The sequence below is a fragment of the Pollachius pollachius genome (genome assembly GCF_949987615.1).
Source record: "Pollachius pollachius genome assembly, chromosome: 4".
NCBI lineage: Eukaryota > Metazoa > Chordata > Actinopteri > Gadiformes > Gadidae > Pollachius > Pollachius pollachius.
In genome coordinates this window covers 11,986,833-12,006,688 of record NC_136937.1, presented here as the reverse complement: position 1 = coordinate 12,006,688, position 19,856 = coordinate 11,986,833, and the positions used below count along the sequence as shown (strand labels likewise).

Here is a 19,856-nt window from a genome sequence, read left to right as displayed (position 1 = left end):
AGTGACTTCGGCCTGCCCATGGACAGCGTGGACGCCGCCTTTGTCTGGCCGCACAACGACAAGACATATTTCTTCCAGGGCGTCCACTACTGGCGCTATGACGACCACCTGAGACGCATGGACCCGGGGTACCCCAAAGACGCCTCGCTCTGGAAGGGGCTGCCCCCAAACCTGGACGATGCCATGAGGTGGTCTGATGGTGAGGGGGCTTCTGTGCATGGTCAACACACACAGAGAGAGAGAGCGAGAGAGAGAGAGAGAGAGAGAGAGAGAGAGAGAAAGAGAGAGAGAGAGAGAGAGAGAGAGAGAGAGAGAGAGAGAGAGAGAGAGAGAGAGAGACACTGGATAAAGGATTGGATGGTTGTGAAGAGACATTTAGCCCAATTTATGTACTTCTAGAGATTTAAAAGTGAAAAGATAAAATGTCTGCGCCTTCCTCTCCTGATGTTTCTCGTCCATTGAGAAGTTTTTGCAATCCATGCACTTGTGTTTGAAAGGCAAGATGGATTTTCTGAACTAGAAAATCACAGAAAAGATGTCCTGATTGGTCAGAAATGAACCGGGAGCTCATAAAGAGGGAGGCGCAGTCAACTCTAAACGGATATTCTCCCAGCGTACTTCACTCACTACTACCTGATTGAGGGTTAGGCCATTTCTTACTTATTAACTCAAATGATGTCTCTTTTTATCGTAACTACAGGACCTGTTAAACGGGAAGTCTCATTGAGATCAAGGTCCATTTTTCCAGAGATATCTGTATTCCTATAAACATATTTAAAGAAATTGGACACGAGAAACACCAATGTAACTACATACATACTGTATGTATACATTGCAAGAATGTGTACTCGTGGATAGTGGATCAAGTGCCATGCCCCCCCCAAACACAAACACACACACACACACACACACACACACACACACACACACACACACACACACACACACTATGTTAAGTGCTTTGGGTTTCTTGAAAAGCGTGATATAAATGCAATGAATTATTAAGTATGAAGAACTGTAAACATTCCTATTTAAACTATTGCCCGTACGACCCAACGCAATTTGGTATTCAGTCCCTCGTAACTCAAGGGAGATGACTCATAACAACAACAAAAATCATATTGGTGCTGGTCCACATTTTGATTTCATGACCTGCTATTAAATTATGTCACAGTAGTCTAGAGGGGTTAGGGTGGATTCAGCTTACACGGTATGGGTTCGAAGCCCAGTATGCCTGTATCCATTTTTTTGCCTCATGAATCACACGTAGTTAAAATAATCTATGAAAAATCGACTGAACTAGTCATTTTTATATCCTTAAAAAAGTTATTTAAATGAGACAACGTTGGGCTTGTGACACAATTTTTTATTTAATTTCGTCCACCGTCGTCTTAACCTATTATTATCCTGTCTCGGGTAACTGAAATGTGTTTTCATGCAGGTCCCAAAACAAGCTAATGATGCAAGCGGTGCTTGTCACTAAAGCAACGCCCTGCCTAGCCGGAAGTCACCCTGAATTTCTATTTTGTTTCACCTCATAATCAGTCCGAGTTTCCATCTGATGCGTTTCTCAAAGATCGAGAGGTGTTGGGTCCACCGAAAACAATCACAGAGCAGATAACATGTCATTCTCTGCTCCCTCTGTTGTTCAATTTTACTAAATGGCTTCAATGGATAAAATATAGTCTGTTGCTCTCTACGGTAACACAGACTCCATCAGCATATCTCTTTTAAGTTGCCTACAAGATGCTGATTGGCTTGGTAAAGATTCAAGCCAATCAAGTGTCAACCAACACCAGACTCTGAAATTTTTTGGGCCGGGATTCAGGGGAAGGTAACTGCCAATCCCAGGCCAGACCCTTTTTGGTGCTCTGCCCTTCTCTTCTACTCTCTGTTATGTTGGATCTGCTAAAACCAAGTGTGTAGAAGCTCTTTACCTTTACCCTAGGTGTGCTGAATCTTCAGAGGTGCTGCTTGAGGAGTGCGTGCGTGTGTGTGTGTGTGTCTGTGTGTGTGTCTGTGTGTGTGTGTGTGTCTGTGTGTGTGTGTGTGTGTGTGTGTGTGTGTGTGTGTGTGTGTGTGTGTGTGTGTGTGTGTGTGTGTGTGTGTGTGTGTGAATATGGAGTGGGAGGAGAGGGGCTCAAGAAACAGCAGTACATAAAGAATATTTTTCTTTGAAGTAAATTGGGGGAACCACAGGGATACGTCTATGCATGCGCACACACACAGACACACATGGCAGGGGGCCACATCAATGGCTGTTGTGTGTGTGAACAGGGGGACAATGAAAGATTTTGAAATATGAAAGATTAAGGATAAGTGCAGAGAACAAAACATCATCTGGTCAAAGAGATCTTTCAGAATGGCACGTACAGAAGCAAATAATGCCACAAATATAGACTTAAAATGTATCTGTGTTATACAGGATGCATTTTAATATTCAATGTGCGTCGATGGTCACTACCTCTGCATTCGTGAAGGCTGAATTTGAGAGTGCATGTGTGTAAGAATGTATAACTGTATTGTGCTGCTTCCGTTTACAATATCTAATACTCACTGGCCCTGATCATTTGTGTTCCCTCTGAATATTTACAACAATACAAATTGTTGTAAAACCACGATTAGAAAACCATTTTAAGGTCACGTTGCACATACAGATGTTTACTCCATCTAAACCTTCAGAGAACAAGTACCGGAAACTTCCAGACTTGTGCTGTGCCAACCTTCTTTCACTATTCCGTGATTCTCAGCCCATGCCATTCTAGGATCCAACATGATGTGCGACATTATCTAAAGCCATGTAAACAGGTACTCGGTACACGGTCGCTACCTCGCCGCCCCTGAGTGTGGAAATCTGTAACCTGCACACTTGCAGCTTGAACACATGAAGCGGTGGTCTCTCCTGAACAGGCCCTACATCGGAACATGCTGAGAGCGATGTGCAAGAGTGTTTGAAAGCATTTGAAGAATCTAGCTATGTATCTTGTGACATCGTATACCCTGACCCCTGGCGGCTCTCTGTGCTCTCTTCCTGTCCAGGCTCCTCCTACTTCTTCAAAGGGAAGGAGTACTGGCGCGTGCTGGCCAGCGACATGGAGGTGGAGGCGGGGTTCCCGCGGCTCATCGCCAAGGACTGGCTGCTCTGCACCGAGATGCAGTCGGACTCCCCCAACGCCGACGGCAAGAGAGCCGCGGACAGCGGCGGCGTTCAGCAGCTCCCTGACCACGCGGAGAACGGCTACGAGGTGTGCTCGTGCACCTCCGGCATGGCCTCCCCGCCGGGGGTCCGCTCCTCCCCTTCTCTCACCCTCTGGCTCCTCCCACCATTTTGGACGCTCCTATTGGCCCTCGGCGCCCCGTCACTATGATGGAGGAGGAGGAGTTGAAGGGAGCTGAACTGAAGCAAGGAAGTCTCGCGGCCGAGTCGGCGAGACGAAAGGACAGGACAAGAGCCTGATTGGGTGGAGAGCCAGGGGACCGGTCATTTTTGAACCAACTAGACCGTTTTTTGTTTTAGTTGTTTTGAATCTCGGTTCCTCAAATGTTGTTTTTCTTTTTTATCTGTCATGGACATCATCATTTATTTTCTCTTAACAGTAGAACAGGGAAAACTGTTATTTCAGAGGGAGCACTTGTCTCTTTTCATTATATCTTTTTGCAGTTAATCACAAACGTGATGAGGCGTCTTACTTGTTCTAGAGCTTGTTGGCAATAATGCAGTGTTCCAAGGGCGGGAACAGCAGTAATGATCTTCATGTCAAGTTAATGTCAACATCTTAGCCATTTTTTTTATTAGTTTTTTTTAAGACACTTATATCCAAAGCACATTGCATTTGCTTTGAGTAAAGTGTATTAGGCAGCAGGTTAGGGGCTGGATGACTTGCCAAAGGAGGCTAACAGTGAGGCTACGAGATTCAGGGATAGACCCAAGCCAAGGTACATTTTTTGAGATGCTAGCTAGTTGGTAAATAGAAGGTTTAGTAATGCACAGGTTCATATACAGTAAGTAGCTAGTTAGCACGTAGCAAAGACAGATGTAAGGCACGCTGGGATGGTAAAAAACACACAAACACTGTCTTCAGATATGCACCGATGTAGATAGATTAAAGGCAAGGCAAACCATGGCTCCATGCTGTTTATTTTTGGCTATGCCCGATAATTCCAACAAGTGCTTTAATATAATGCTTCTACAATGTAATGCCAGAACTAGCGAGGTGGTCGTTTTAATTGATTATAGCCAGTTTGCATACTTGGACTCCCCAAGACGTGGGCTAGAAGTACATAGATGGGGCTAAAATGGTGGACAGTAAACTCTCCCCTTTGAGTTAGAACTGCACTTCAAAGAGGTCTTTTGGGCTCATGTTTTTTGGCAGCATTGGATAGGTTTTGGTTCTGTTGTATTTTTTTGGTGTAATAAATACAGATGGATTCTGATGATATTGTTTATGAAAAATCGAGTTAGCGATTATTTCATGATGTTCAGACCAACATGCGCATTAACCACCACTGGACCCTCCACTTCGTCACTTCCAAGATTCCCACCTCCCTCCTCCCCCACGGCTAAAGGATGACGAAGAGGGCTGTCTGATGTCTTATAAACCTCCGAACTCTTCAGCTGGGTTGATTTGATGGCTTTGTTCCTACTGTTAAGATATATTTACATACAATTTAAATATAGACATTGATATATTTGAAACCAGAAGTCAAGTGTCTGTTGGAAACAACAACTGAGATATATAGATTTTGAGATGTTTTCTAATGTCAAATATTTTTGTAAAAAAAATAAAATAAAGAAGTACTAACTTAAATTCACAAATTTATACAAGCATTTATTTTAGAAAGTGCATCAGAAGTCATTGCCCAAAGCAGGCAATGACAAACTGGGAGGCAGACAGAAAGACAAATATGACAAAAATAAATGCATCAGAAATCTGGGAGCAATTACATTATCTGTGTCTGTTGCTGTTTTACTTTTCTATGTTTCATCCTGGCTGCCTTCATAAACAAAGGTATGCAAACTAAATTCTGATTTATTAAGACACATTTCAAAAGTTATTTTATTACTTTGTAGATCTCGGTTAGAAAGAAGTTACGTCCTTTTTATGTTTATTGTCTTGTATGTCACCATTGTCACAGAATTGAAGAGAAACAGTAAAAAAGAAGGAGGATAATAACGCTCATTCTTCTAGGCAGGACACCACTTTCTGATGTATTTATCCACCACATATTTCACATTCACCTTATAAAAGGACAAATTCCGGGCAGCCTCAAATTATTATTTCTTATTCAACTGTGCTCCTAGTGATTCCTACAACCTTGGACCATTAAAAAGTCTAAATCAGTGTCTACAACTTTAATTATTATAGAAGTAGTAAATGTAATGCAAACAAAATAATATTAAACAAATGCTCAATATTATAGGTAGCGTTGACCACTGTACTGAAAAACTATATTTAACTATAAATGTACATTTATTTCGCTGAAGGTGTTTCCAAAGTGACTTACATTCAACAATGAGTTTTTGACCCCAAAAGTTAACGAATCATTTGAGTACACAAAAATGAAAAAAATAGGCAAACATCTGCTTTTACGTAATACAATGTAGAAACACATGCACATATACATGTATTGTTTACATGTTATGATGGGTTGAGGTAGAGCCTGAACTGCAAGGCTCAGCAGAGCACCGGGGCTGGTACATTATGTAAAGAGCTACCGGATGGGACTAGTCTAGTCTAGTACTCCTCTGGTTAAAGAGGTCATTAGCATGTTTCCGGCTGCAGAGAAAGTCATGTTTCACTAGAATTAATGAAGTGTTGCATACTTTGTTGAATAGGTGAATAATATGGTAGAAGTGTCCTTGGTCCCTTTTTTATTTCATGCTGTATTTCATAAAAAGAGGCGCCTCGCCAATGCCAAATCCTGTCTGAACAGTTGCTTTGTAAGTGAAAGCAGTATTCCTTTGACCCCTGTTGGAAATGTTGTGAATCACAAGCCTGTACACAAAAGGTCTGTGTATTCCAGCAAGCACGGCTAATCATTCCTAGGGTACAAAAACTAGCCATTCTCTCTCTGCTGCTTACTCTGTCTCAGTCTTGACTATGCAGCTAGCTGTGCATTATATTGAGTTATGACAATGAGGGTGGTCTAAAACGGTTGTCGGATTCGAAACACATTTCAACCCGCATTGTAGCCTACTTACTTACCTACCGTAGTGTTTACTCTGTGGGACGGTGGGCTCCAATGGCTCTCTGTGTTGTTTATTCCTCTGCAGGGAGAGAGATGCAAAAGCCACTTATGTTGGTTCTGCATCATTATGTTGTTTGAGCAGGAAAGGCCTACGTTCTCCACTTTGAGCACAGCGGGTGTTTAGAAGCCCTCAGAGAGCTAATGTCAATCACTCTGTGTGGCTTTTCACCACAGAGAAACACATAAATAACCTAGACTACGGCAATGCAAGTATACAAGATGCAAAATCCACAGCGGAAACTGAAAGGGATGGATGAATTCTTAATCCATGATGACTTTCTCTTACTGAGGTTATTCGGCAGACTGAGTGTTGGCAACAGAAGGTCTGCTGCCCTTGAGATAGGTTACACAGTGACAGGATACTTTTGTGGACCAAGACTTTCTATAAAGCACCATCGTATTCAATGACAGCATTCAGCACCATCCATTATATCAAAACCTTCCCTTTACACTACGCTAACAACCTTTTGTACGTGCCTGTATTCATGTTGGGCAGACATTCCATTAATTGACTGACTTCCAGACAGAAAGAACGAAATGTGCACTTTTCTTGGCCACCTTCAACAGTGGTTTCCAGTTCACACCCAAATGGCCGTTGATGTTGGGGGGGTGAGATTTTCACAATTTTCTTCCACGTTCTATTTCAAAGCATGTGTAACTATGGGCTTGGTATATCAGGTGAAGCAGGTCTTATTGTGAAGCGCATTGTTTTCTAAACGCGTTTTGCATAGCTTTATTTCAGTTAACTGAGAGTTTCTTGAGGTGGCTCTCTGCATATGGGACTTAGATGTAGGACCTAACCCAAAGGACACACGTTTTGCTGTCAAGACACTTCAATGAGGAAACGTTTGCTTGCTAATACACGGGGATACTAGTGGTTTACGATTGCCCGGAGCGGTTTATTGGGCGCTACGAATGTCTATCATATGAGTCTGTACGTAGCTCATAGCCAATCGTATCAATTATACCAGATGACGTATGTAGAGTGACAGAAATTCGATGAGGAAGAAGACGATGGGTGTGTCGAATAGACGTAGTCTTCGTCTTGCCGTCCTTCCCCGTTCTGTGATTATGGTGCATTTTATTAGGGGGGTGGGGGGACGTTGCCTAGTGACACACATGAACACGCCCCTTTTCCTCGGACGGCGAACTTGCTTGCTCGGATGAACTCAGAGGAGGCCGAGCAAGGATTCCGAGACAGAATTCAAGATGGCTGCGCCCTGTGTGACTTCAAGTATGAATTGTTTTCATTGTGTTTGGACCGCTTTGGTGGTTTAAATGGCAATTTCTATCACTCGTATTACTGCAATACCTTACTGCGTCCGTATCTCTGCCTATGGCCTATAGCCTACTTATTTTGGAGCGCCTGGTACTCTGCCAATGCTACCGCAACAACAGCTTTCCGGGTGGCGTCCATGTTTTTCTCCAACGACCGAGCGAAACATAATAAAACGCTTGAAGTGTGGGCGTGACGTCACATCCGAGGTCCGAGTCGGTTCGCAGAGAATACTAAAACGCACCATAAGTTCCCTATCTCAGGCGAAATTCGGATCCATGGAATCCAGGCTGCCTAGAAGCGCGAAAAATCGCGCGCAAGGCAGCATGGGTATACCCAGGCTAGGGGGATACTGAACGACGGGAATCAAAGCGCGGGCTGATCACGTGGAGAGGAGGTGCCATTGCGGCGTGTTACGGAGAGAGCTGTTCGTCTATGATGACTGTGGTCCTGCGGTGAGTAGCCTACCTCTCACCTAGCCCCCTAGATAGGTAAGATTGCACTCACCAAGTTCAACCCGCGACGTGGGGACAGACACGTGGTGGGTTGAACAACGTGTCTGTAGACACGGGCTGTCTACCCGGGAAATAACGAGTCCAGGCCGGATCCAGCGGCTTCTTACCTTCCTCAGTTACCCGCGTGTAGGCAGTAGATGACGGTCAGCTCACCTCCAGATTTTAATAGAAAATGCATATCCATACGCTGGATCCAGACAGGATGTCCGTCAAATATAGAACTTGAAACTAACTTAACCGCGGTATTACTGTTATTGTTGCAACCAGAGCTCAAGTGACATCATTATCATAGTTATGTATTTGTTCACTTATTATAAAACTAAATATGATTACAGCTGGACACGCACTGAACATGGTACTGCGGTAACGTATCTTCCCACTGGGATTACTGAACGTGATCCAACCAACCTTATTCTGTTTACAGTGTATTGTAGTGGGCAGTAGATTGAATCCGATGTTGAATCTGAACTTAAATAACATTTTAGTATAAGAGGTAGATCTATAATTGACGAATGCATGAGTCATGAGCAGTGCCGGCTGGCCCATAGAGGGCGCTAGGGCACCGCCCCCCCCCCAAAAAAAGGAAAGTGTGTTATGTGTGTGAACAACCACACATAAAAGGTTGCCCATTTATATGTATTTTGTGTAATTCATATTTTATCGTATTTGTCTAAATGCAAACTTGACTGTAGATAGATTTATGAGTGAAGTCCAACACAATAGATTGTCTCTAATACACTCACACATTTTAGAATCACATTCTCTCTCTCTCTCACTTTCTCACAAACACACACACACACACACACACACACACAGAATGTTAACTTGTGTATAATTCTTTTAATCTTTCTGAATTCTACAAGGCAAATAAATTAATTTAAAACTTGGTTCCCCGGCCCCATTCGTCTTTGTAAGGACATGATCAATTTTGTCTTTATTATTTTGTCAGAATGCACCAGAATGCTTTGTTTGTATGTAAAAATCCCAAAAAAATCTTCTGGGGGAGGATGCCCCCAGACCTCCCTACAGGGGATTGGTTTACAAACTTGCAGCCCCACTTAAAATACAATTCACCATCCGTCACTGGTCATGAGTGACCTTAGTTGCTTGGCGAGGATGTGCAAGACGGCAAAAGCCTGAACAATATAGCCCCGCCCCCAGAATAAGTGTCTACCTTAGATGATGTCATAGAGAAATTTGATCAACTGTTTCAATGTATTTGTTTTATCTCGTTTCATACAGCATTCAACAATCTAGTTTTGATCCAAGTGTTTTGTTGGTGTTGTATTCAAAGCAGTTTTGTAATTTGCTATTTGGGACAGTATTGATTACCCATACAAATACCCATACCCATACAAACCCATATTGCATTAACCAACGATAACCAATCATCAAACAGTGAGTTAGAAACAGGTAGTTGGCGATGTCCTGTGCATCTTCCCAGGCTGTCGTATGGAAACAAGCCATTGCATACAGATAACCTTTTGAATCAGAATTGTGAGATATATTCATCCTGACACTGATGTAAAAGAGAAACAGTGATTTTCCTTCCGTTTTTTATTTGATTGAGGTGAAAGATTAATGGATTTTATTTAGATTTTCTTTTTGTGCGTGTCTTTGCATCCATGGCCTGTTTGCAGCATTGCAGTTCAATCAATGGCCACTAGGCCGAGCCAAACGTACACTTGGTTAAAAGAATGGTTTTATACTGACGCTCTCAGTTTGGCTATGAATTAGCTGTCGTTAATCCGTAAAAATGTATCTCGATTTACCAATTCAATCAACAGGAATAATTTATTCAAAGCAGTTGGTTCGCTTCATATGATACAGATTAAAAAAATAATAGATCGGATTCAAACAGAATTGATCTGTGCAAATAGATTTAGTGGATAGACAAAACAAGAGTCAAAAATGTTTACCAACTCTGACTAAGTAATTCAATTGTCAGAGTTGTTGTTAAAAATTTCAGTGTACGTTTCATGGTGTAACAGTAGTCCTAAAAAAATACCGGGCCTCCGGTGTTGAGTGAAAAGCGGTTTGTGGAATGGTGCGACACAAATTCACCATTAAGTCAAGCAGGTAAAGACAGTTAACGGGTTGCATTGATTAGAAATCTTTCTTTCGAGGGCCAGGTTCACCTCTTATGCCCCCTGGGGAACCTTCAGAGGAGGAAAAATACAAGCAGAAGGTAATGTTATAGGAACTGCTTGATCACCTGTCAGATGTTCAGCTACTTGCTCCGTCTACAGTGTCTGCACTATTTTAAAGCTATGCAAGGCGCTAGTTGGATTGTGAAAAATGAAAGAAACATCCTTGTTTAAGTCATGAGTGAATCTGCAAAAGGGGGATAAGGTCACAGACTTTAATGACCTGTCCTAACGTTTTCTATAATATATTTGTCATTGACCAATTTCACAGCAAATGAAAGCAGGAATAAGATCACACATCCTTATTGTCCTACAGAGATGTGAGACGTAACCACCTCATTGTCCTCTTCCATCTTCGGCTCCATCCTGCAAAGGATGTCCTGCTCTGCCTGGGACAGCCTGGTCCTCTGCATACAAACAAGATAATAACATCAGTATGTCATCTTTTCTCCCTCAGTATTTACATACCAGTTTATTAAAAAGAAAGGGGGGAAGGATCTGTGGGCAAGAATGGGAATTTTACATATCAATAAGTGTATTGTCCAACACTGGATAAAAAAAATACATTCATAATTATTACCTCAGCTTCAATGGCTGCAAGAATTTCATTTGTGCCTGCAGAAACAAACAAGGCTTTTAAAAACGATTGAGGTTTCAATAAAATGTGCACACTAAAGGTTCTTCTGAATTGAAAGAGGGCCTTTCACATTCCTGTTCCTCACCTGATGCAGCCTCATCGTTGGGCCTCTCCCTCCAGGGAAAGAGGCTCATGCGTGGGATTCTGGAGCAGCTGACCAGACGGTTTCTACGGCTGAGGAGGCTGAAGGGGTCCCGGGGAACGCTGGAGATGCCCGTGTTGTCGCAGATGATCCTAGCCAGGCAGGCAGTGCTCAGCACCTTCCTCTGGCTGGGGCTGAACACGCCCGGATTCTCGTACCACAACCTGTCCAGGGCAAACAGAACTCAATGTTGTTCTTGAGATGGATCGTGCCTGGGTATTGAAGTGGGCCTCCATGATTTCCACATACCGACCCCTACCTCGCTGCCTGCTCCTCGATCACCTGCCTCTTAATTCAACTCAAACTTGCATTTTCAATCATACTCCAAAGTTGATCTAGATCAAACCGGGTCGCCCTTCTTTCGGTTTTGCACCCGAACGTCAATCCAGTCAGTAAATGTCAGCATGCGTACCTGTCTCCCTGGCGGATGTTCTTGAACTGGTTGGCGATGAGGCAGGCGAACAGAGGGCCCACACGGCCACCCTGGACAAAGGGTTCTGCCACGCCTCCCAGCCACACGTCGATGTTGCTTGGTGTTCCATACAGCTGCAGGAGCCTTGTCGCCAGGTCTGCGTTGTTAAGGACCCGAGCCAGCTCTGCCTGGTTGCCGGGCTGGGACAGCCCACAAAACTTACGCCACGCGTTGTAGCCTAGCGTGTTGAGTAAAAGAGGTGGAATTCCATCATATCGCATAGCCTTTGCAGCGTCATAAATCGAATAAAGGTAAGTTGAATCAACTGAGCAGAGAGGCAGCAGACGAGAGGAGGAGATGCTTTTAGGGAATAGGTACCAGGGATGGCGTGGTCCCGGCCCCTCTGCATGTTGAGTGACCCAAGGTCCAGAGCCAGGTGCATGACAAACTGGAAGAGCCTCTCCCGCAACGCGTTCACCAGCACGGGCTTCTTAGCGTTCAGTTTGGCAGGACTCGCAAGACCTCGGATCAGGGGGTCGATTCCGCCTATAGCAAACCAACAACAATGTGGAGAAAACTACAATGTTCTAAATTCATGTTTCTTGCAAGCACTTTGTGTCCTCTCCACTCACCTTCGAATACGATCCTCCAGGGGGTGAAGAAGGCCTTGAAGAGCGGCACGTTGGGGATGCGGGCGTTCACCCGGTAGTTTTGGTCCAGGCGAGCTAGGAAGGGCTGGATGGCGAGGTGGGCAAAGCGGTAGGCGGCGGTGGCAAACACATTGGCGATGCTGGGGTCCACATTGGGGTCGTAGCCTGGGTAGCGGCCCAGCTTTCTGGACATGGCCACATCACCCACGATGTGGGGCAGGTAGTCCCTCAAAACAAACACCTGAGGAGGAGGAGGAGGAGGAGGAGGAGGAAGAAGTACACATATTGAGGATGTACGCTTGGTGAGGAGGAGGAGGAGGAGAAACTCTTCTTGATGAGTAGGAGGATGAGGGACAAGAGAGGTAGAGGAGGAGGGACCTATGCTGAGGAGGAGGAGGAGATGTGGTACGGTCAGTAGAGGATGTATCAGAGTTGAGTGAGAGTAGAGGATTAGAATAAAGAGGTGCAGGGGTGGGGCTTACCTGAGTGTACGCGCCCATGATTTTACGAGCCTCTTGGTAGAGGGTTTCACCGTCCCACTGCGGGTTTAGCTTCTTGAGTTCACGCGCCAGACGGTTGTGTTCTCGCATGAACAGGGTGTGGAGGGAAGTCAGGGCAATGTTCTCATCAACACGAACGTCACCTGGAAACCGACACATGCCGTACACAATCGATTGACACAACACTAGTCGGGAGTCCAAAAATGGTTTGCTAGCTATGATATAGAGATAGAAACAAGATGGACGGACAGTGATGGAGTGAGAGGTGTATATAGAGAGATGTATAAAGAGATAGAAATACACTGGTAAGATTTTTTTATTGTATATAAATATATTTCAATATAAGAGACAGAGATAAAGACAGATGTATAGAGATATAAAGAGAAATGTATAGAGATGGACAGAGATATATATATATAGAGTTGCATGAAGATATACATATATGTGCCAACCTGCAAGGAAACAGGGCACCTCCTGGGCTTGGCTGTTGTTCGTGACTCTCTGGCGTGTAGCGCACATTTTGGGCAGCAGGGGGCTGAACGGCAGCAGCTCCCTGCCGTTGTCCCTGAACTTGTCGTTGACGCGCAGGAGTCCCGCATCTGTCGTGAGGTTGCGGAGGTCCATCGCCAGCTGCTCCTCTGAGCCGTACACCTGGCCCAGGTCCAGGAACGCCGTCAGGGTGTTGATCTGCTCCCGCTTGTTCGCCACGCCGCCAAAATTGAATGCCGAATTTCCGGTTCCACATACGGCCGCCGATCGGAAGACCGGGATGCAGCTGTCTGGGCCAGTTGGCAAACGGGGGTCGCCGCGGGGGATCTGTGTAGAAGAGCGCAGATGACGATGGTGATTGTATACCACAGCGTCACTGTCTAAACATATAGATCGTACTACACAATAAAAGCTCCAACTGGAATCCAATCGGTGACCATACCTGAATGGGGAAGCAGGGCTCGGAGCGCTCGCAGCTCTCGTCACAGTTGAGGCCGTTGCTGAAGGAGCGGATGCTTGGGGAGAAGGGGGTGAAGGTGAGGTCGTGGTCATTCCACTGGCCGAACAGGGTCGTCATGTGGGAAAATTCAGGGTCGTTGAGCACGCCCTCGTCCGGCGTCGCCAGGATGCGGTTGGACACCTCTCTGACCTATGGGGGACGGACACAATCCGTTGTAGATAGACGTGTGTATTTGCCGCACATGGGTTTTACTGCCGCATGGGCTGACGACGACATCATACCAGAGGGAGAACGAAGTTGTTGAAGCGGCGGTTTCTCTCCCAGCCGTTGGGCAAGGCGACACCGTCGTCGTACTGAGCGGGGAGCCAGCGCTTGAAGGGGGTGTTGGAGGCCCCCAGGCGAGGGCTCATCCTGTTGACAGCATGTTGAAACACTATTACTTTGAAACTTCCCTCTCTCCCTCCATTGAAGTGTGCACATGTTACTTGTGGTTGGGGGATGTCTTAAGATCTTTAATGAGTTGACACACGTCGACCGCCTCAAAATTTTCACAATCTCTCTTTTTTATCACTTGTGTCCACATATGTTGGTGGTAATCAAAGGCAATTGCATATATTTTAATGCAATGTTTAAAAATAAAAGTATAATGGGAAACTGTAGACCAGGGTTTTTCAACCTTGGGGTCCAGACCCCATGTGGGGTCGCCTGGAATTTAAATGGGGTCGCCTGAAATGTCTAGTAATTGCTTTTAAAAAAAAGTTGATTAAAGGGGACATCTCATACCACCAGGTGTGAGTGTGATTAGCCATTACAAGCAGGTTTGAAAATGTGCAGCATTGTGACATCACAGGTTGGCGTGTCCATCTATCCGTCACACATCTAGATGGACACGCCCACATTTATCCACCTCAGCGATCGTTTTCGAAAAGCATCGTTTTCAGTGTCGGAATTCTCAGTTTTAGTGTTGACGGAAGGGCTAAAGGGAGAAATATTTATGCGTTTGTAGATTTACCCGGGTTAGTGTGGACGGGGCCTTTGATTAAACAAGTTTGTCGTGTTTCCAAGGGGTGCAGATATAACATTGTAGCACATTTTGCACATTATGTGGGCCTGTGCCTCGTCGGCTTCTTCGAATCCGAAGTGTTGCCATTTAGAGAACTCGTTTTACTCTTCTTATCGAGTAAACGCGGCTGTCCTCCCTCTGCCATCTCGCTGGTGCTGTTTTCTGAATAAAGTCACCACACACACACACAGCTCCCGGGGCCGCGTTGAGTGCTCTGGGGGAGGGACTGAATTGCGCACGCTCTTTAACAAAACCTCATAGACAACGGAAAATTCCAAAAGAATCGTTCCAACTCGATTTTATTAACTTGGAGATCGTTTGATCCAAGAATCGAAATCGTGATCAAAATTCGATTGATTGCACAGCCCTATCCATGGATGTTAAATAAAGATAATAAGATAAGATACGAATATTTCTATTGAAAAATAACTTCATAATTTTAACATTGGTTCAACTAACTCAAAAGATTTTATGTTTTGGACATTATTTAACAATTTCAAAGACGAACAAATATAATTTTTAGAATAACATTTCTTACTCCCAAGTTTTAGGGGTGCTGAGCCCCTTTTTAGGGGTGCTTCAGCACCCCTAAAAATGGGCTAGCCTCGCCCCTGGTGGTCACACAGAAATATATAACGGACATCTTTGGGAAATGGTCAATTTGTGCACTTATCCTAGCTACTCTGTATTTGTTCACAACAAACATGTTCAAAAACTAAACAAATTCTAGAAAAAAAAATGTCTCTGTGGTCGCCAGAAATGTTTGATGTCAAAATGGGGTCACAGCCCGAAAAAGGTTTGGAACCGCTGCTGTAGACACTTGGTCTACACGACAAGCTGACAGGAATATAACAGTGTAATTGTCGCTCTTACAGGTTGTTGCAGACGCTGGTGGCTGTCCTGTACTTGTCCAGGTTCTGAATGGTGCGGCAGGGCGGATCGCTGACCCTTGCTGCACATCCAGAGATCTTGGAGAGAACCTCCAGGTCTTCACGAGGAAGCAGATCTGGAGAGCAGCAGACATAGGTTAAGAAAAAGGTGTGCATTTGTGTGTTCTCAAGTGACTTAGTGAGTAAGTGTTTAAATGAGTGAGTGACCAAGTAAGTGAGTGTTTTCAAGTGATTGATTGAGTGTGTGAGTGTGTCTGTGTGTGTGTATGTGTTCGAGTGAGTGAGCGGGAGAGTGAGAGTGTGCATGCACCACTCCCATGTGTGTCGATATGAATGTGCGTGTGCATGCATGAGTGTACACATTCAGCTCATCCGACTCCTCACCGACACCTCTCCGCCACTTTACCTGCCCTCATAAAACTCCTGCATGCTCACTAACGACAACAACAGAGTAGCGTGAGCCTGACCTGTGGCATTGAGCGAGCGTTTGTGCACGCGGTGGACGCGGTCGTGCAGCAGGCGCACAGTCTGGGCCATGTAGTCGGCCGAGCGCACGGCCGAGCGGGAGGCTCCACGCGGCTGCTTCATGAGGCGCAGGATGTCCGCTGGAGAGACGACCTCTCGGCGAACCCTGCTCAGACTCCTGGAGGGGAACGGGGGGGGGCATGGTTATGGTACGATGGGACCCAAAGCAGTACTAACGTGATGATTATCATCAAATTAATTAGGTTAAATAGGAAAGTGAAACGGCTACGTAAAGGTAATTTTCTCTCTCAATCACCGTTTTTGTTGTGTTTATAGTTGGATCATAGCCTGGTCCTACCAGGCTCTCGTACTTAATTTCATTTGCACAGAGAGTCTGGCTACTCTCCATTGCCAAACGTTAACTCACTTGAAGGCGGGTGTCTGTTGGAGTTTAAAACTATTGGATCTGCCCAGTGCCACTCTGGATCTGCCATAACCAATCGCTAACGTTTGACTACAACTGATACTAGCGCACAACCTCATCATTGTCGAGAAAAAAACCTGTGAATATACCGCAAGCCCAGACGTAGTACTGAAGGGAAATGAAAATTGAGCGAAAGTACTTAGACGGGCGGAGCCAGGCCAGTTGAATCATTAGACAAATGGAAAAGCGACTTGAATGCATATAGTGGAAGTATCCTGTTAAAGTATCATCTTCAGTAAGGTGATTGATCAAATTCTCGTTAAGACAAAATAAGATTCAACAACAACAAACTCACTCATCTCGAGAGTACTTGTAAGCATCATCCACCAGTTTTTTGGCCTCTTCAAAGCACTCCATAAGATAGGGACGACCCAGACCTTCATATACAAGAGCATTAATATAATAAAACATAACATTGTTAAGATGGAAGATCATTAAGAAAATAAACCATAAGTTTGACCTAAAGATACAAGTATTAATAAGGAAAAAACATAAGTTAAGGCCAATTCAAACCTTCAGCTACAACAGTATAATAAAATTGACCAAAATGCATTAAAGGCGCCATGTTTTTGGAAGGTAATCGTTTAAAAGCTTACTTGATGGGTTTGAATGGGCCTGCATCACGCAGATGCCCAGCGTTACAATGCAGACAAGCAGGTTCATCTATAAGTGGACAAAACATACCAAACATCAGCCATCAATGTTAAGCTGATGCAAGCCTGATGCACACCGACCCGCTAGGTCCCACATAGGGAAAAAGTCCTCTTACCTCTGCAGATGAAGCTAAAAGTACATTGAGAACAACACTAAGGTGTTGTGAAGACTGTCCCTGTGTCAGCCTATTTATAGTGACAATCTTGGGTCTCACCCCCAGAGTTGGCGTGGTCAATATATCAGTAAATGCTATCGTTCCTACTTCCTTCTTCTAGCTGAACTGGATTCATTTAAATGTATAATTTCAGCTAATCATGTTTCTTGTGCTACAAAAGCTTTGAGTAGCATCTAAATACTATCATACTAACTAACTTTTATATTTGTAGCATATTGTTGTTTTTTTTAGATTGAATTTTTCTTTTTTCAGATTGTTTTTGTTTTTTTACATCCAAACATTAAATGCAGATGTAAAAATGTGCTTAAAGGTTAACTAAGTGTCCTCTCAGGTTGTGTAGTTCTACGAAAAACATTGTATTTCTTGCAATAAGGAAATAATCTTTTTTTCTGAAATGGTTATAAAATGAGGTTATGTTAGCATATATAGCCTCAAAAACCCTCTAATCCACCATTCTATATCATCGTCAAGGGAACCGATTTCAAGTCTTTAAATGCTTAAAATGAGAAGCAGGATAAGCCATGCAACACTCGTATTGAGGACAGTAGACCATTTCTGCTTTACAAGCCATTTCATTTTTATTAGTTATGTTGAATAGGTTTGCTGTTTTAATGTTCTTAAAACATGGTTGCTGTTACTCTCCCTCCAGAATCGCAATGTTTGAGTTGCAACCTTCACAGGAAAGTTGCAATTGTCTATCCTACACATAGTTCCCCTTCACTGAGGCAAACTGTGTAGAAATAAAACACAATTTTGTGCAACTCTGTTAGGTAACTTAATGTCTAGACTGTCAATGGCCCTCAAACCCGTGAGATGCTCAGTGTAGGATAGTCTCGCACCAGAAACAATCAGAACTACTTACTCTACTACTAAGCAAATAGCAAAACACAAAGATTTGGTGAAGTAGTGACCTAAAATATTGCCTGAGCCATAAGGCCTGCTTTACCGCTTTCTGGAGAAAAGCAGTCATGATTGATTGGTTGCAAAACTTAACCTACACTTTAATACAAACACACAATACGGAGCAACTTGGCTGTTGGAGTCAAGAAATACATACTGTAACAGATCCCGATCCATTACAGCAGCAAGCTTTATCATTTGCATGAAACCTTTATCTGAGGTGCGTGCGTTTAGGAAGACCGTACACAAGGCGTGCATTTGCACATGTACACAAACTATTAAATACCATATTCAGCTCTATTGCAACCAAATTAATACCCTTTTTAAGCTCATGTATTGCAATATGTTCTGGGCCTGGACCTACAACCACTTGAAAACAGCCACTTTAATTTTCTAGGATATCTTAACTTTTCAACCCTTTTTAAGACTGGGAAACACATCGACACACCTGCAGTTTTTTGCTAAATGATCCAGATGACTCACATCTCCAATATAAGCTTGCATTCTTAATTGAGTAGGCCTGGAAATATATAATTTACTTAAATAATGGGCTATTGAAGCCATGCTTGTATCAGATACTACTCGTATCAGCTTTTGTGAAATGCAGGGTCCTGCATTTGCCAGACTCTGTACTTGTGTGTACTTAGGATCAGGTTAGGCTTGTACCAAACAATAATCACGTCTTTACTAGTACACTGAACTGCCTTGACAATCTCAATGTCGCTCTACTGGCACTTGTCATGTATCCTTCCTAGCATGTGGACTGTACCAATCTCTTTAGAAAAAAAAGATAAAACATTACAAATGTAGCTATTCTTCATAAGGCCATTCAGTGGCACTATCATCAAAAGCACCCTACAGTATAAGAGCTCAAAACGTAGTCTACTAAACCATTTTCAGACCTCACCTGTAGCCCTGTTGCTCCACCTGCTAACTGGTAGCATAACTTCCTTCCACTAATAAAAAGATAAGTTGTTTTTGCATTCTTCCAGTGAGACACAAGTTTAGTTTGTTATCGATGGAGCTTACGCCTTGATCTGCCCTCAAATCAATTATTGAACTTCATCTGCTCTTGGGTTTGAATTTCATACACCCCGGGGAGTAGTTTGCTAAGTAATACAACATTTGAATAACAATTACCTCCCACTGTGTCACAAACAGAAGTTGATAATATATAGGCTAGCTCTGCTAGTTTGCTGAACAACATACATTAGGCAATTTTGTTCATAACATAGAGCTGTGCTCCATTTGTTGAGGCTATCTTTTGACAATCTTACTACTATTTTTAGCAGGCCTGTCGGACAAGTTACTCGACAAGTTGGTCAGTGCGCATGTGCCAAGCAGCCTGCAGCTCAAACACACACACAGCACTCGCGAACGCACACATAGACCGCACGCACGCACATACAAAACGCATACACACACACGGGCACAAACACACGCACTCTCTGACGCTTCAAGACAGGGCAGCACAGGACACCGCATACACCCGCACACACAAACATGTACGCGCAGACACATACTGCACACACGTGCGCGGATACAAACGTTGAAAGACAATGGCAAGATCGATCCCGCATCCCGCTTTGTTTTGCGATATTGATATCCCCCCTCCCCCCTGCCACTTAGTTTAATTCACTAAGGTGCTTCTGTAGATGAACACAATTTTCAGCTATTCATCTAACCAATAGTAGTTTCCATCCATTTTTAAAATCTCAATGCACTTTGAGCCCTGAATAACAGTAAAA

The 19,856-nt window shown here is 43.9% G+C and overlaps 2 protein-coding genes across 3 annotated transcripts in view; one reads left to right on the top strand and one right to left on the bottom strand.

The window, feature by feature from the left end:
- LOC307074524 (matrix metalloproteinase-17-like) overlaps positions 1-3,368 on the top strand; it is a gene marked incomplete at both ends in the record, with an annotated part of 48,350 nt that extends 44,982 nt beyond the window's left edge. The window contains 2 exons of the mRNA XM_079734703.1: positions 1-199; positions 3,040-3,368. The exon at positions 1-199 is cut by the window's left edge and continues 59 nt beyond it. Of these exons, the coding sequence (XP_079590829.1) occupies positions 1-199; positions 3,040-3,368 (528 nt within the window). The remainder of the gene's footprint in view (positions 200-3,039) is intronic.
- A 6,447-nt stretch (positions 3,369-9,815) lies between these two features.
- Positions 9,816-17,204, bottom strand: LOC307074521 (eosinophil peroxidase-like). Of its 2 annotated transcripts, XM_079734699.1 has the most exons (16): positions 17,149-17,204; positions 16,976-17,042; positions 16,675-16,756; positions 15,898-16,073; positions 15,414-15,546; positions 13,759-13,888; positions 13,460-13,666; positions 12,981-13,344; positions 12,511-12,671; positions 12,011-12,269; positions 11,757-11,924; positions 11,379-11,616; positions 10,910-11,130; positions 10,768-10,802; positions 10,523-10,594; positions 9,816-10,199 (listed from the first exon to the last, which is right to left on the bottom strand). In XM_079734699.1, exons 2-16 carry the CDS (start codon positions 17,040-17,042, stop codon positions 10,182-10,184), a joined length of 2,331 nt encoding a protein of 776 aa, XP_079590825.1. In that variant the 5' UTR covers positions 17,149-17,204; the 3' UTR covers positions 9,816-10,181. The 2 variants fall into 2 exon arrangements, with proteins under 2 accessions (XP_079590825.1, XP_079590826.1); XM_079734700.1 differs by lacking the exon at positions 9,816-10,199 and having other exon boundaries at positions 10,218-10,594.
- Positions 17,205-19,856: the final 2,652 nt, after the last annotated feature.